Genomic DNA, 18,107 nt, shown 5'->3' with positions numbered 1-18,107 from the left:
AAGTAGCAGAGGCAAGCCTAAAATGCATAGTTATCCAAAGAAGACATACAACAGGAAAAAAATATATATTTTTACAGTAGCATCTAAACTTGTTATTGTAGCCAGTGTTTCAGAAATGAAACTTAACTGGCTTCATCTGGCGAATTATGACATTGGCAACACTTTCTAATCGTTTTTTTTATGGTAGCAAGTGTAGAGCATGTGTTCCCAGGGTTTTATACAGATGTTTTCCATTATTTCATCACCCTCCTCCACTAAAAATGTCAGAAATATTTCATGATGATTCCTGTTAGCAGAGTAACTGACAGCAGTGGACTGTATGTGCCAACAGATAAAAGCACTACATGAAGTGGTAATATCAGCTGACCCTTCCTCCAGAAAGTTAGATCATAGTCAGGTTACTTAAGGTCACTGGCTGTTTGACTGGAGCTGTTTTCAAACCTTCCTATTGTCTTCTTGATCGCACTGCGTACTAAGAAATCATTTTAGGATTGTCATGTATAAATTGTATGGGAATTAAATTGTCTGTTTTGTTCAGTTAGTATTATGAAATACCGTTACTGCCCCTATAAATGAAGATAGCACTAGAACATTAAACAGGGTAAATTTAGATACTGAGCTCTGCAGCATTTCTGAAAATTAAGATGACTCACTGTTTGCGTTTCTCACAATGCCTGAATACCGGATTTGGTTTGACTCTAGGTCCAGGATTTTACAGAATTTCACTATGCCAGTTACATCTATATTGCAACATCACTGACAAACAACACACACAGAGAAAGTAAATGTTGGCATTTGCCATGTCACACGATTGTAATTCAGTTTGTACCTGTGTTTACTCAGATGGTTTATGGAAAATAGTTCCCTGATCAGGATCAAAGGATTAAGAACACAATAATAATAAGTGGCAGTGCATAGCTTGAAACATCTTATTCTGGACCAGTTCGAAGTCTCTGCCTACATTCACCGAGAAAAAACATCAAAAACAATACAGCCTACCTGGCCATTACAAGCCATCTTGCAGATACACCAAATACAGTTCCTAATGACGGGACATTGAGTCTGTCGAGCTGAAGATGACCTTTGACACAGTTCCCATAAATGGTCTTTCACTTAGCACTTCATCTTCACATTCATGGATCATTTCCCATCAATGCAGATGATTAAACTTGGATAAATCCAAACTAAATGGTAATATAAACCTTATTTACCATTCTTCAACCACTGTGAAATTTCACTGGCTATTAGAGGCTAAATGTTAAATAATAACATTTGATAACATTCTAAGGCAATGTCTCAGTTCTTATGTTTATATATATATATATATATATATATATATATATATATATATATATATATATATATATATATATATATATATATATATATATATATATATATGTGTGTGTATATATGTGTGTGTGTGTGTGTGTGTGTGTGTCTGTGTGTGTGTGTGTGTGTGTGTGTGTGTGTGTAGGCTGTATTTAATATTTTCTTAGCAAACTGCTGTCCTTTTTGCATTCAAAGAATTTAATTACGGTTGAGTATTTCATCTCATCAACTGTATACAAAGAAATAGATCCCAATGTTGTGAAAAGGGAAAGGGATTGTGCCAAGTGTTGTAATATGCCAGATTGCTTGCTTTTAAGACCCCAGACTGCATAAAAATACTTTTTCATCAAAATGTATTTAATAACTCTTTTATAATAAGATTCTTTCATTTATGGCCATTAAAAAGCAAAAAAAAAAAAAGTCATATTTTCCCAAGCACCAGTAGTGTTGTTTTCATGGTACTCGTTTGTCAGCAGATGTTTGTAGTTATGCCGTTTAAGAGCTGTTTTGGGCTCCACGTGTTGATCCAGACGCAGTTAAATGAGCAGCTCACTGGATGACCGACAGTAACCCCGGCGCCCAGAGCGGATGCGCTATAAAACCACTTCAAAACCTTCAGATGCTCCTCCACACGAGAACCACCGACCAACACCGGCGTCAGTCCACAAGGACGACTATACATCCGATTTATTTGGATTACAGTGAATGTCCATCCGCTGTCTGGTAAGATATACTTATGCTTCGTCTTCTTTGACATCGTTATGTATGTTTTTAATGTTTTGGAGAAAATGAACGGCAAACGCAAATGTTTCAGGTAGCGTATTATGGAAAACAATACAAATACCATGACAATATTTTTGTGTTTATGACGAGAGAGTAGACGTTGTCAAAGGAATTCGTTGAATGAAAGTTAATTTAGTTGCTGTTTTTTTCTTTGACGTAACACTTAACATAAAATTGTGCGACACGTAGTTTTTATTTAACTTAAGAACAGCTGTTGAAACAAAACCTGACGTTTTTTTTTTTTTAAAGTAAAAATAACACTAGAATATCAAAAGGTGGCAACGTGTGGTTCTTGATCAGCAGATAAAAAAGACGAAAAGTGCTGTAAGAGATAGGCAACAGAACAATGAACAAGACAGACAAAGGTAGCCCTAAGTTTACATTCCTTAAAGTAACAAGGAAAATCAAAGTGATGACAAATCCACAACCTGGAGTAAAAGAAAAAAATTAGATGTTTTCCCACTTTTGGTTGATTTTTTTTTTTTTTTAGACATAAAATAACTACTGTACCAAGCTAAATGAGTGGTAGTGTTTAAAACGTGAAAAATGAAAAAGAAAACAGTCTACAGTAGACATGTTTTCTTTTTCATTTTTCACGTTTTAAACACTACCACTACACTTATCTATATGAAAGCTTTTACCACCTGCATCTGTAATAGTGGAAGACATAATGTGCAAGTTGTCGGGAAAGAAAAGCTGTCTGAATTCTCAGAATGAAATGCAGCCTCAAGCATTTCAGCCAAACATAATGGGGAACACCTGGAATAGTTGATGACCAGACGAATGTATATAACATTTTCCTGATTTTACTTTACTTTTTGTAATATTTTGTCTAAAGGTTCAATAAACAACAACAAAAAAATCCTATTAATTCTTATGTCAGGCTTTACAGGCATAGGTTATGTTTCCATCCAAGCTCATCACAAACCTGATCATTTCCGTTTTAGTTTACCTGATTAAATCACTGAAAGGATCAGACAGTGAGAACAATGTATGCGTTAGATGAAGATCAATCAAGAATGCCTGGACCCTTTTCGCATTTGAATAGCTTTGTTAGCATAGAGCAAGGGCACTATGATTCTCTCCCTGACTTCCAGCAAATCTGTGCATTTTAAATGAAGCTCTTTGATCAAACGTCACCATTAAGAGGGAAGCTACCTACCCCAGAGACCCTAATGGCCTGTGAAATAACTTGCTTGATTATTCTCTGACACTATAAAGTCCATCACTTTCAGGAATTCTGGGGATTGGCCTTTCCTAAAATGGGGCAGGAGAGGAGAGATGAAAAGGGAAGACGTGAGCGAGCAGCAGAGAGTCAGATAGGAGGGCTGCACTTTGTTCTGGACTTTTGAGCTGCTCTGTTGGTTTTTTTCGCTCCGTACATCTCCGTTGTGTCATTGCAGTTGAGAGCTGAGAGTGAAGAGGGACCCGAGTGAAGATGTCTATCTCCACTCAGCTGGGTCTGCTGTTGTGGAAGAACTTCACCTACAGAAGGAGACAAACGGTAAGCACCACAGATTCAGTATATAAATATATACATATATATGATCTATTTTTTTTCTTCAGATTTTTTAAATTGTTTTTAATATGCCATCATAAAAAAGAATAACATTAATTAAATACAAATATAATTTTTTCCCAACATGTTACACATTATGTAAAATTTGTTATCGTTATGACAGCTCTTCATTCCTTATAATATAATTATAGAATCTTGAGCTGTTTACAGTCTATAACAATCCACATATTAAGTAAGACATTTTTACATAATTTCAATACAGAATGCTTTTATACTATGATTCTCAGTTCACTGCTTACGCAAACAGTATTTATGTTGCTCTTCTAGAGGTAAAAGTGATGCAAATACAGACAGACATAGAATTCAAATCTTCATTACCTCAAAATAGGGTATATTACTCTTTAAACCATTAAAAAAGCACTGTGGTTGTACCATACTATGGTAATTTGATGTATAGCGTGGTACTGTAACGTGTATATATTTACAAGGTTCTTCCCAAATGTCTTGTTCCATAATACAAACAATTCAAAACATTGCATATTAATTACGTTGCAAAACCTAAAGACATGGTGCGCATGATTTAATTTTATATTGTTAAATGGCTTGAAACAGTACAATACTGATGCATTTACATTTGTAATGCATTAAAGTAAATAAGCATTACCCATAAAAGTGCTAAAGAATGACTATAGATTTAGTGGTCAGGTGGGCTTCATTCCCCGTTGGATCTGTGTAGACATGCCATGTTCCCAGTGGATGTTCCTCTCTGAGGTTGTTCTATATCTGTTATGTCTGATCGATCCCCTGTCATATATTAATAATAAATGTTGTTAATAAAAACCTGCCCTTGATGACATTACACACCAGAAGCCCTTACCTTAGACATTAGCTTTTTCCTGATAACTCTATTAGTCATGTTTCACTGGGGCCAAAGATGGTCTCTAGTGTCTGCACTTTGCAGAAAACGCTGACTGTTTTTGTCCTCTTGTGTTTAACTTGTTCAGCTCCAACTGCTGACGGAGATTGTGTGGCCTCTCTTTATTTTCTTCATCCTGATTGCTGTGAGGTTGAACTACCCGCCTTATGAGCAACACGAATGTAAGTATACCCCTCGGTTTTGTACCTGTTAAAAGAGAGAAATCACATTTTAGAAGTAGCGGTGTTGTGATGTGTCTACACAATGCATCATTTATCCTGTTTGGTAGCATTAATTTCCTGACATGGCATTGAAAAACTAAATGGCTGCCACGTGTTGCATGCAAAATAACTTTTGGAATGTAACTTGTGCATATTAATTACGTTGCAAAACCTAAAGACATGGTGCGCATTGTGCAAAAACGCACGTTTCGTTTCGTTCCATGGCGTTTTATGATCTATCATTATCAGATGTGTCAAACTGGCAGGGTGTCTATGAGTTCATAATGATAACTGGAGTAATTGGTGTTCTCTTAGTCACACTGGATGTGTATAAAGATGATGCTATCAGGAGCATGTCAGGGTTTAAATAGTGCCATATAGACAAAGTGACCACCATTTCTGAGCACAAAAAAACACAAAATGGTCTATATTTTAATATTAGCTAGTCATCTGATTCATGTTTATCTGATTCAGCTTATAAATGCGTTTATCAGTTTATCATTATTTCTTGTTTTTATAGTTTTTATTGTGCTTGATTGGCTTTCTAATAGATACATTTTATGTCACCATGTCCTGAGTAATGCTACTCATGCCGAGCTGTAAACTAGCCAGGAATTCAAAACACAAGTCTTGACTAGTGTTCATTTGAAAAGACATACTACAAAACAGATCCGATTTTGTGAGATTGTGAACTTTCTGTTCTTCTTTATGGAACGGTGAACCTTTGTCACAAGATCCTGTTGACGTACAAATGTGTCTGTGTGCTACCACTTTGGTTTATAGAGGAAATAGAAGGTCCTGTGTATAATTTCACTTCTCCCAGAGTCTGGAGTGTGCTGATGGACAAATAGATTTGTCATATGCGAGTACTTGCATGTTGCAACTTCTCTTTGTGAAGTGATTAAATGGACAGAAAGACAATGTCTATCATGTAGGTAATAATATATTTTAAGTCTTCAAAACCAGCAATATTAAGTTGCCTAAGGCTGTAAATACAGGATTATGTGGAATTAACGGGAATTATTATATTCCACAAAATAGTAGATTTTTTTGTTGTGTGATATTTTTTAAAATGTATTACTGCTGTAAACACAAGATTAATGATTAAGTAGATGAATAAAAAAAAAGATATATATTTATAGTTTTTTTTAGGTGAAATGTTTTCTTCCATATAATGTCGTGTTAACAGGGAACTTAAAAGTGCTGGTTTTTTGCATCATAAGGAAATTATTACATGAAACGAAATATTGAAGTTTGTTTTGTATTTTATTTTTGAAAAAATATTTTTATGATGATTTAATTAAAATAAATCTTGCATTACAGTATTTTACAATAATGCGCTTTTCTTGTAAAATACTGTCATGACTTTTTAAATTAAATTCAACATAAACTAAAAGGAGCAGTACAAACATTACCATGATACAGACATTTTTTACTTATTAAAATTGAAAAAAAAAATGTAATCGTTTTTTCATTAAATTTATGACAATGTAATGTTTTTACATTACTGTAACGTGAACTCGTGTTTGATTACCGTACATTAAAAACATTTTCATTATATGATTTTCTTTCTTTTGATATTATGACCCAGTTATGTTCTTGATAGATATTTTGATGGATATCCTCTTATAAATTATTTGAAATTAAATAAATATATGAGGAATTGAACAAATAGTCCCTGAATTGATTACATCACATTTGAAGCATTATCTTATCTTTGCTGTGCTCAGCAGTGGAGCAGCTGGCAGTCTTAAGGTTGACTGATAGCAGACCTGAATATTTGACTCATTATAGAAATAACAGTGAGTCTTTGGGGAGGCATAGGTTGCATATACCACTTAGGTAATCACTTGATAAGGTCCCCTCATAAGGTACGCATCCTCGAGGGATGGACAGTCAGATGTTTGCTGATGTTTTTTAGGTCTTTGGGAAGATAAGGCAGTCTAAGGGTACACGTCAATCATTTGTACTGTATATGGGGATGGGCCACAGCATTGGGATGTAGAAATAACGAAAATCTCATCCGGAACATCGTGCCCATGCAGTTAGATGTCAATCTGATAATGTATCTGCACTATCTAGAACTCCCTTTATCAGGATCACGTGTCATATATTAAGTAAACGTACTTTTGAAGTCAAAGATGCATTATCTGGGGGTGGGGGGGGGGCAAGATAGATTATGGTTCTACTGGGAGAAATAATGCTTTTTAAAACTTTTTCAGATATCATTGCTCTATGCCAGTGTCTCGATTATGCTGGTTTTATCGTGTAGACTTTCTCTTTTTCTGCTCTCAAAGAAAGCCTTAATGTGGAAACTCTCTTTTCATTCCTCTTCAGTGAGGTATTTCATTTAGTCTCCCTTTATTTGTTGCAGGTCACTTTCCCAACAAAGCCATGCCCTCAGCAGGCACCCTGCCCTGGATCCAGGGCATCGTCTGCAATGCCAACAATCCCTGCTTCCGACACCCAACCCCCGGGGAGTCTCCAGGAGTCGTTGGAAATTTCAACGATTCCATGTAAGTTGTTGCCTACAGCTGAAGGTTTCAAAATGGCACTATAATGTGGCCAATTATGTGTAATACAAGACCATGCATGCAGTTTGGTTGTAATTCCAATTTCTTTTTCAGAATCTCACGCCTGTTTTCTGATGCCAAGAAGATCTTACTGTATAGTCAAAATGACAAGAGCTTAGACGGATTCAAGGAGCTTATCAGAGCAGTTAAAGTCATGCAAAACAACACAGCTGGTGAGTACAGAATTGCCTGGAATGAAAACAGTTCTTCATGTGTTTCCAAACATCAAATGCTGCTCTTCTCCATAAAGTGAAGGCATAAAGTGACAAAAAGCTCTAAAAAGGACAAAACACATCATTAATAATCCACATGACTTGTGTGCTGTATTCCAAGTCTTCTAAAATCCTATTATAACTTATATTTTCATCAAGTTTGAATATGCTTTGAGCCCTTTTTTTATTTAATTTTTTATAAATGACTTGAAAACGTATATTTTAGCTTGTACCTTTTCATGTTCCACCAGAGTTGGTTGGGTTTGCAGTTACAAAGGGCATAAATGTCATGTCATTTTTGGCTGAACTATGTTATGTTTTTTTGCCCTTTTCAGCAATTGTACTGTTCCATAGCGAACACATCTCCTAGCATAAAGTGACTTATTCTAATTATCAGTTAATCCTTGTAAGTATATAACGAAAGGTTAATGCCCATCAGTCTTTGAGGATTTGTTGGGACAGTGCAATTTTTCCACTGGGAGAGGAGGAAGTGGGTGGATGAATGAAGGATCAAGCCTTTTTATACAAGCCATGACAAGTAACTCTCAGGACTTGTGTGGGTGTAAATATGCACAAACATCCCAGAATCCATTCCTTTAGCATTACCTGCCCTATTCACTTAGTGTGTGCTGGGTATACAGCATGAATTGTCTCTTCCCGTTCACAGACTTCTCTTCTCACGCTAAGTGAGCTTTAATTGCATTTCTCTGCCTAATGGAGAAAAGGTTGCACAGACAACATCACAGAATGTCTGTGGTATAAATATACAGAATGTTTTTACCAAAAAGTGAAGTATGATGACATTTTTAGATCTCTGACAGAGTGAAATGGGGAGATTACTTCATTGTTTTCAAAGATGACAGACAAAAACAGGATCAAATGGTCCAAAACTTACCTAAATTCACAGTTAACCGTAATACACCTTCAGAATAGAGTTCAGAAAATTCTCAAGGAAAAAGAGCCATGGCAGTCCACCTGTTCAATTAAAGCTTCATCATTGTCGTGTATAACAATAGGAATGCTTTGAACTCGCCTTCCAGTCACTGTGGGGCTCGTCGTGGCATCCGCATGCTGAGATCTCATACATTTTTGTCTTTATTCTCCTCTTTTGATTACAACTAATGGCAACAGACATAAAAGGGTTGAGTTCTCTGGGTTTAGGTTATATTTATCGCTTGAACCCATTCGCACCTAGATCTTTTGCTATGATTAGCTGTTAGGCTGAATTCACAAAGAGCTTTAAATAGCTGCTTTACATTAGCCTAATAATAAATTACAACGTTTATGAAAAACATCATGCCCAGAATATGATGCTAATTGTTGTAATGGACAAAGAAAATTGTAATGGTTCTGTTTGGTTATTGAGGGTTGAGTTGAGCAAAATTGACATAGCTGTCCTGATCACTACGACTTAGATGGTTTGTGCAGTTTCTGGAAAACAGAAACATAAAGGTACACTACTGTTCAAAAGTTTGGGGTCAGTAAGATGATTTTGTTTACAAGAAATTAATACTTTTATTCAGCAAGGATGCTTTAAAGTGGTCTAAAGTGACAGTAAATACACTTATAACGTTACAAGAGATTTCCGTTCGAAATAAATGCTGTTCTTTTGACTTTTGAACTTTCTATTCATTGAAGAATCAGTTTCCAGAACAACTGTTTTAAACACTGATGATAATAAGATTTCTTGATGAAATCAGCGTATCAGAATGATTTCTGAAGGAGCGTGTCACATTGCAGACTGGAGTAATGATGCTGAACATTCAGCGCTATTTGTCTTCACAGGAATAAATTACATTTAAAAAATAAATAAAAATAAAAAGCCATTTTAAATAATAATACTGTTTCACAATTTTTGTGTTTTTACTTATTTTATAAAATAAATACATTCCTGTGAGCATAAGAAACTTTCAAATACATTTAAAAAATAAAAAATAACAATCTTACCAACCCCAAACTTTTGAATGTCGGAGTGAATTTCAAGACAACAGTTTAAACTGTCTGAGAACTGGATTATGTTTGTTTTTTTCACCACGGCTCATTTAGACTCTTTAGACCCTCTCATTTTATGCTTGCATATACCTGTACTACCTAAAAATGCCTAACAGATGTAATTGGCCATGACTTTACAGATGTCCCTGCACATGTCTTTTCAGACCCTAGTTTACTCCCCTATTTCTCTCCCTTTACCCTCTTTTCAAAAGAATAATTTGTGGGGAAGCGATTGAATAGTTCAGGAATCTGCCACCTCCTGGGGCTCCGGCCCTCCCTAGCAACAAACACACTTCCAGCCTTTGTTTCCCTGAACAGCACAGATGGAAGACATGGAGACAGTTGGGCTGCTCCGGGTGAGGGTTATCATGGGTAGTTGTCAGCTAGGTGTGAATGGCTACACTTTTCCATTCACATCAGGTATAACTTTAGACGTATGGATTGGAGATGGGGTTTCTTCTATCAAGCAACATGAGAGACGTCCTCAAATTTACAGACTTGATCCCAGTTTTTACACACACTTCCATAAAAAAAAGGGATCTGAAAAACGTTTAGTCTGACCAATCTTTGACTTTCAACAGATCCATCTTTGCATTTTAGGATTTTTGTTTCAACTGTGAGTTGTCATATTCAACAGATAATGTAAAAAAGCGACTTCACGTTTTAAGATTCATATGGTTAAGGATTTGCATTATTAGCATCAAACGTTTGAATGATAGTGTGATGCAACAGATTTAAGGAAGGATTTCTCACACAAGTCTGTACAATTTTTCCTGGATTTGTGTGGGCTACTGCAGCCTCTGTTTTAAACTCCAGAACATTTGGGAAACTAGACTCCCTGTACGTTGTTTGTGGAATCACGCGATGAATCCGTCATCACTTCTTTCCACGCCCAGGTCAACCTTACCTGCCGGCCTGCTCAGACATGAACCTGAACCTTGAAAGGGGAACGAAATTTAAGGAGAGCACACGAGTGTGTAGTTAACACTCTCAAAGGCTCTTCACCTGAATGAACAGCTCTAAATTCCAGCATGTGAGAGCATGTACTCTGATTAAAAGTTTGAGGTTTTGTACGAATGCAATTTAAATCTGAACTAATAGTAAATGGGGTGTGTTTCCAAAAACAGTAATCCTAAAATGTGGGGGGGGGGGCGTCTTCTGAAATTAAAAGTCTGGTCAAATTACTGAAAACCGATAACTACAGCCATTGTATGGTGGTTTTGTGAAACATTGCTTAACACGCACACACTAAAGTGGTATGTTTGTCCTTAGGTTTCAAGCTGAAGGACTTCCTGGGTGAAAATGAAACCCTTTCCATGTTCCTCCAACAAAACGCCTCCTTTTCCCATAATCAGGTGCAGAATATTCTGGAAGCTGATGTAAATCTTGAAAAGGTGAGAATTTGAAAGCATTATTTTCAGAATAAATGGTGGCCATGACTAATTAAGTACTTCTTCCATGCCCAAAGACCCAAACCTCACACTTGCTCTACTGTAACTACACCGCATACAGTTTGGAAGGCATGGTCATAGTTTTTAGGTCCTTTTTGATAGTTTACCCCACACATGCTGCTAAATTGACCCTAGGAATCCGTTAAAGAGAGGCAACCAGCATGCAACTTGATTATTGTTTGTAAATCAATAGCTGTTAGCCATGTGACATGCCCTCGGGACATTACATAATCTAAAGTCCTCATAAATGACCATAGACAGCCTAGTTTTACCCTAATGTAGCCTCTCATTCAAGGCATCTAGTCTAAGTGCCTTATGATTCCCCTGCCCTGATAACAAACTCATGGGTCATATGAAAAGCTCTGTCCCCTTCTATCTCCAAAACCCCTCACAGATCACATAAACACCTTTTGTCTGCTCTCACTCCTACTGCTTATCACCGATGCTCCTCATGTTTCAGGTGCTGATCAAAGGTTTTGGCGTCCATCTGAGAGACATGTGCAGCACCACCACACTTGAGGATTTTGTGAGCATTCCAGACGAAAGGGTGGCGAGATTCACCCAGGAGCTCATCTGCAGCGCTCCCAAAAGCTGGCTAGACCAGGCCGAGGGACACTTCAAGTCCAACTTGGATTTCCTCAAACCTATTAAGGTAAGAAACATCGTACAGTGAATCAAAATGAACAGATTTCATAAATGTTTTTTAATAATAAATAAATTGCTATTACCATAAAATATGTAACATTAAATAAAATTACCATGTATTAAAATTATCATAATGTAAAAAGAAATATATATATATATGTCAATGTCATAAATTCCACCCAAAAAAATAAATAAATAATTAAAACATGAATAATAGTAATAAAATGTCTTTTTTTTTGGGGGGGGGGGTATTTATTATTATTATTATTATTATTATGCATTTAAATAATAAATTTATTTTTCTATATATTTTAAATGGTCATTTTTAAGGGTCAAATAATAACGTTTAACTAAGATATTAAATATTTTTAATGAGAATCATAATTGAGAGCAATTTAAAAAAGAGTAATTTAAAAAAGCCACAAAAAAAAAAAAAATTATAAAAGATTATAAACTTTTATGTTTAATAGTCAAGAAAATAATTTTCCAGTGCACAAAAAATCCTAATGGTCCTAAAAGACACTTAATTTTCTACATGCGATTCAGATTTTTACATTCTACCATTTAGCATCTTCATTAAACTTTGTTCATTTCATAAGAGTGTCCAGATTATACATAATTAGTTTTTTGTTGCAGAGGACACAAGCGGTTTTACTGTAGACAAACGTAAATGGCAAGTCTAGAGCTCTAGACGAGTCCAGATGGGGTGGCTTTGTTGTCAGGAAAAGGTGTTAATTAAACTGTTACTTAATAAATTCCCCCACCTTGTGTTTGAGGGTGACAGAGGTCATCATCTTATCACCTAAAGAAGTGCAATAGAGTCCTCCGCTGCTGTTGCTGAGTTGTTAAAAACAAAACCAGGTGACTTTATCATTGGCATGCAATGTGCTGAGACACAAAAAACTCAACAACCAGCTTAAAGGGAAAGAGGAAAAAAGAAAGCACGAATGAGCTGGTTATGACGAGCGTGGGAGGACGCATGTCGCTGCACGTTGCCCTACACACCTACCTTCATATATATCCTGAAGGCACAGCTGGTAGTTACAACAGCTTCAGTTCCTCTCTTCTGCTTCTCCCTATGAGCGTTTAAAAGAGATACGAAGATGTCCGTTTGACTCACAGATCTCACTGGTCAACGAAAGATGATTTTGACTCATCTTTAGGATTCTTGGGAGTGAAGTGCAGTGGAAAACCAGATTAATATGTCATCTTAGTTTTATTTCGCTGGCTGATGGCATGTAGAATACATGAAATAAATATGGACTTGTGTAACTTTTATGGTTCTCTGATCATTTACAGACATGCAAATTAGCTAGAAGTAATTACACGAGGGCAACTAAAGGGCAACTAACTAGATCTGATTTAACAGTCATATAAACTCAGTGACACACAATACTGTAGATGACATAACCTATTCAGGTTCATGCATATTATCATTTCATTATAGTCATCTACTATAACTTCACGTAAATTAAAACAGTGTTTCATAAAAAAAATATATATATATATATAAAACATAATTTGATAGCATATATATGTTTGTTTTATTTAATGTAATGTAAAACAAAATGTTAATTATATTAATAAAACATATACACTATACTTCTACTTTATTTATTTTTTTGTTATGTGTGTGTGTGTGTGTGTGTGTGTGTGTAAATATATATTATATATATGTATATGTACATATGTATATGTATAAATATATAAATTAATCAGTGTATTTAATGAAATCTTTTCTCTGCTTTTTACAGTCAGAGATAAGGACTAATGCCACTGATGTCCGTCTAGTTGCCAAAGCTACAGACAACCTTCTGGAAAGCCTGGGATCACTGGCTGTGGAGGTAGACTTCATATTATTCCCTTATCATCAAAGTGTATGCGTTTATCACTCCAGACAATGTAGAACAATCCTGAGCAGTCCTGTGAAATTTCAAACAACTGCAGTACTTGTAGTTGTCTATCATATTTAAGACAACCAGCACACAGCAAGGCTCTAGAATCATCCCATGAGAGTGTAAGTGACATTTAATGGCGGAACTGCAGGGCCAGTGACGCAGCAGTAAAGGTGTCGCACTGAGCCTGTATGTGTCGATGGGTTCGGTAGGGTCTCGTTTGCCAGCTGTAGCAGTGCACAGCAGGAGGAAGAGAAAGTTGGTTCAGCTCCTAGCTGGACAGATATACAACCAAGCACAGCTGAACAAGCATCCAGAGAGAGAGTAACACAATCTACTCAGCAGTCAGTATCCAAAAACCGCAAGAAAGACGTTTGCTTAACACAGTGAGATGGGCGTTCATGACCTGTTTGCCCATACAAAAGCCTCTCTGTTTTCTGCTCAACTGAGAGGGAAACCTTTGGCTATTCAAGTCTACATGAATGGAGCATTAAAGTCAACCCACTGTCTAGTTCGCTGGCTCACTTTCACGTTTGAGACGGATGGTGAATTCCATTAACCTTTCAATGTGTTGGTAAGAGACTAGACGAAGTGCAAAAAAACATTTTCATTACTCTAGTCTTCAGTGTCACAATATTCTTCAGAAAGTATTCTAATATGTTGGTTTACTGCTCAAGAAACATGTTCTATTATTAATCACTGTTGCAAAGATTCTTTGATGAAAAGATATTGCAAAAGAACAGCATTTATTTGAAATATAGATCTTTTGTAAGATTATAAATGTCTTTGATGTCACTTTTGATCAATTGAATGCGGTTTTTCTAAATGAGCTTACTTATTGCAGCATTTTGGTTGTGGATCACGATTTCCCAAAAAATATTAAGTAGCAAAAAGTTTCTTGTGCACCAAATTAGCATATTAGTAATAGTATGGGTTTATTCTATTTATTCTGGAACTCAGAAACTGCATGCACCTTTTCTCTGTACAGCTTAGTGAAGTTTAGATGGCCCATTATCCCTTGATTTCTTGCTCTCTCCCCCTCTGTGAGAGTGTTTTGTTTTTGCAGTAGGACATCTGTTGCACCCTCCGCCCTTCATTCTCTGTGCACTTTTACACAAAATCAGCGGCACGTGATTTGTTTGCTTGCTGAGTCAGATCCGTAAGGCTCACATGGTTTTATCCTGCAGAGTTGTATGCCGTACACCACACCTGCTTCAAAACAAAAGACGGGCAGAAGCAATTTACTTGGATGTGTTCGAAACACTTACTGCTTACTGCATACTGCCTACTATTTTGTTTAACTGTACACACTATGTACTCGGTATAAATACTGTATACTACAGGAAAAGTAAGAGTAGTGTGCTTAGCAGAACCTCCAAAAAATCAAGTTTACTGAAGAAGTGAAAATACACCTGTAGGAAAGAAAAAGCAATAATAATGTGTTATATTTGTTTCTCTTACACAGCAGGGAGATTAAATGGAGACACACAGACTTTTTCTTAATATTTATAATAAAAATTAAAGTGTTCTCAGGGCATTTGTTTTTTTTTAATGTGAAATGTCGTGACCAGCACAGAATAACATTTCTTTTCCTGTCAGCCAACCTCGAAAAGCAAACCTCCCAGCCTAGAAATGCATTTATGAGAGACTTTTATTTTATGTTTGACAAAACCCTTTGTGTGTTGAAAAAGCAGAACCAGCTTTTCATGGGAGGGTTTGTTTGTCTAAAGTGAGTTGTGTTGGGTTTTGTCAGGCCCTTGGGGCATTGACTTTCTGGATTCAGGATTGTTGTGTAAAACCTCTAAACATGAGCTACACAATGACAGTAGCTGTCGAGGATTAGGCAAACACCATCACTAACATTATCTCTCCTAATAGCAGACAATTTTCTCTCTGATGAAATGTTACAGGGATAGTTCACCCAAAATGTACATTCTTCTGTTATTTACTCACTCTCAAAAACTGTATGACTTTATTTCTTGAGTGAAACACAAAAGGAGACGATTGTTTTGCTTCTTTTCAGTTAGGATGAATAGAAACTGGAGCTTTCATGCATCAAAAAGGACACAAAAGCAGCATAAAAGTATCATGACAGCAGTTCAAACTACTTGCGCACTAATATTCCAAAGATCCTTTGGATTTGTGAGTTATTTGATTTAGTTACAAAACAGTCTGAATGATTTGGTCACAAACCAAAGATCTTCAGTGAATAATGACTTGAACTCTGTTCTGTTCCAAATACTGTTACTATTATATGGTTTTAAAAGATTTGGATATAGTGTGCAAGTTTTTTAACTTTACTTTTATAATACTTTTGATGTTTGAAACTGAGAGTGATTAGTCATTTTTATTATATGTCCTTTTGTGTTCCATGGAAAAACAAATTCAACAAATTCTTTAAAGATACACCAGTTTAATATAAAACCTGACACGCCTGTTTAACAAACTAACGGAAACCTCTTAAGTAAACTTTCCGTCTTGACTTGGCGATTATAATTGTATCCTCTGTCATTCTTTCAGCTGGCCAGTATGAGGAGCTGGAGTGACCTGCGAAACGAGATCCTGTTTCTGTCAGAAAACGCCACCGGCTCGCCGAGTCTGATGTACCAGGCTGTGTCCCGAATCGTGTGTGGACACCCGGAAGGCGGTGGCCTCAAGATCAAATCCCTCAACTGGTATGAGGACAGCAACTTCCAGGCGCTGTTCGGCAACCACAATGAGAGTGATGACGAACCAGTTTCAGTCTATGACAACACCACCAGTACGTCAAAGCTACAATAGTGTTTAGTTTTTTTTATATACTATTTACATTTTTAAATAATATTTAGAATTAGCTTTTGTTTTCATTTTTAGGATTTATGTCCTTTTTTGTCTTTTATTTTTATTTTATTGTATTTCTTTTTATTTATATATATATATATATATATATATATATATATATATATATATATATATATATATATATATATATGAAAACTGAAAAACTTTTAGTGCTTTTCTATAGTATTAAGCATCAAATGTTAACTATACATCGGATTGGTTTCTTATTTAAATTATAAAAAGTAAAAATATGAAGGAAACATTTATTTTTTAAGTTTCTTTCTTATACAAACACACACACACACACACCACACACACACACATATATATATATATATATATATATATATAAACAAAAATAACATAATGAATTGCTTGAAATATGATACTAGCGTACTACACAATAGTGGTACAATATGATGCAGAGCATGCAACATTAATGAATGTCAAATTAAATGAACGCTAAATTGTCCTTAAATGCATCTTCTTATGTATTGTGCTTCTAGCTCCATACTGTAACAACTTGATGAAGAACATGGAAGCCAGTCCTATCTCTCGAATGATCTGGAGAGCACTGAAACCTCTCTTGATGGGGAAGATCCTCTACACGCCACACAGCCCTGCAACACAGAAGATCATTCATGAGGTAACCATCCTGGAAAAAAAAATGTGCATGGTACTTGCCATGATTTGTTGATAAAAATCTTGTTCTTTCCAGGTCAACAAGACATTTCAGGAGCTCGGAGTTCTACGAGATTTAGGAGGAATGTGGGAAGAAGCCAGACCGAAGGTTTGGAACTTCATGGAGAACAGTGAAGAAATGGATCTGATGCGGGTATGATCTGCCTAACTCTGATTACTGCCTCCATTTGGCTGGAGTTTACCAATGTTGAAGCTCATTGTAATTTCCATTTCATTGTTCTTCTAAACACAGATCCTTCTTCGAAACAATGCACTGCTAGTTTCTTCAGTGCCCAGTTGGCTGGGACTCAATGGAGTGTGGAGGATGTTATAAGCTTCTTGTCTAAGCACTCCGAGGACACACGTCCCCATGGGACAGCATTTACGTGGCGGGATGTCTTCAATGAGACGGATCAGGCCATTATGAGCATATCCCGTTTCATGGAGGTCAGAACAGCTCTCTTCATGCTACCTTTTCCTTTCTTTTCTCCTCCTACACGTGTCCTTTCTATCTCATAATCCATCTCTCTCCCACATACATACTTTCACATAAAACACATCAAAACCATTCATAAGTCACATAGCATGTCGCAACCAGCACATTTGTCGAGAGAAAGGCACGTGCAAGAGGTGTTTGTACGTCCTGTTCCAATGAATTGTGTGTTTTTTTAGTTAGTAATATGTCTAAGTCAGCAACATGACATATGTTAATATAACAAAATGAGATGTGAAAGATAAAAAGGAAGTGAAAATCAACATGAATGTAGGCTCAAGTGATGTATAACATGACTGGAGAGACAAACAAACGCAGTCATTTCTAATGGGTCAAAAGTTCCCTTTTACAGTAAACAAGACCAAGCTATTACGGATCACATAGATTATTCTAGGTCAGCTATAAAAGTTATTGATTAAATCACCCACTGGAGCATGCTTATAATCTAATATGGTCAAATAAAAACAACTCATTATCAAAAGATAGATAAAGCCACATTGTGACTGAATGGTGTTGTTTTTTTCAACCGTGTGTAAACTTGATAATTGAACCTGTGAGCACAGAGGAGAAAATG

General features: G+C 36.1%; 2 protein-coding genes across 2 annotated transcripts in view; both read left to right on the top strand.

The window, feature by feature from the left end:
• Nucleotides 1-18,107, top strand: part of LOC113113858 (RING finger protein 44) — a 1,123,463-nt gene that overhangs the window by 1,083,818 nt on the left and 21,538 nt on the right. The window lies entirely within an intron of this gene.
• On the top strand, nucleotides 1,904-17,517 carry LOC113113855 (ATP-binding cassette sub-family A member 1-like). The gene is made up of 12 exons (XM_026280371.1): nucleotides 1,904-2,055; nucleotides 3,519-3,619; nucleotides 4,639-4,732; nucleotides 7,146-7,287; nucleotides 7,399-7,517; nucleotides 10,821-10,942; nucleotides 11,460-11,651; nucleotides 13,399-13,488; nucleotides 16,060-16,300; nucleotides 16,866-17,005; nucleotides 17,078-17,194; nucleotides 17,294-17,517. The coding sequence occupies exons 2-12, from the start codon at nucleotides 3,554-3,556 to the stop codon at nucleotides 17,372-17,374; spliced, it is 1,404 nt and encodes a 467-aa protein (XP_026136156.1). The 5' UTR covers nucleotides 1,904-2,055; nucleotides 3,519-3,553; the 3' UTR covers nucleotides 17,375-17,517.

Source organism: Carassius auratus, chromosome 14 (assembly GCF_003368295.1).
Source record: "Carassius auratus strain Wakin chromosome 14, ASM336829v1, whole genome shotgun sequence".
Classification (NCBI taxonomy): Eukaryota; Metazoa; Chordata; class Actinopteri; order Cypriniformes; family Cyprinidae; genus Carassius; species Carassius auratus.
The sequence above is the reverse complement of the archived record's forward strand: the minus strand, read 5'-3'. Positions and strand labels throughout refer to the sequence as shown.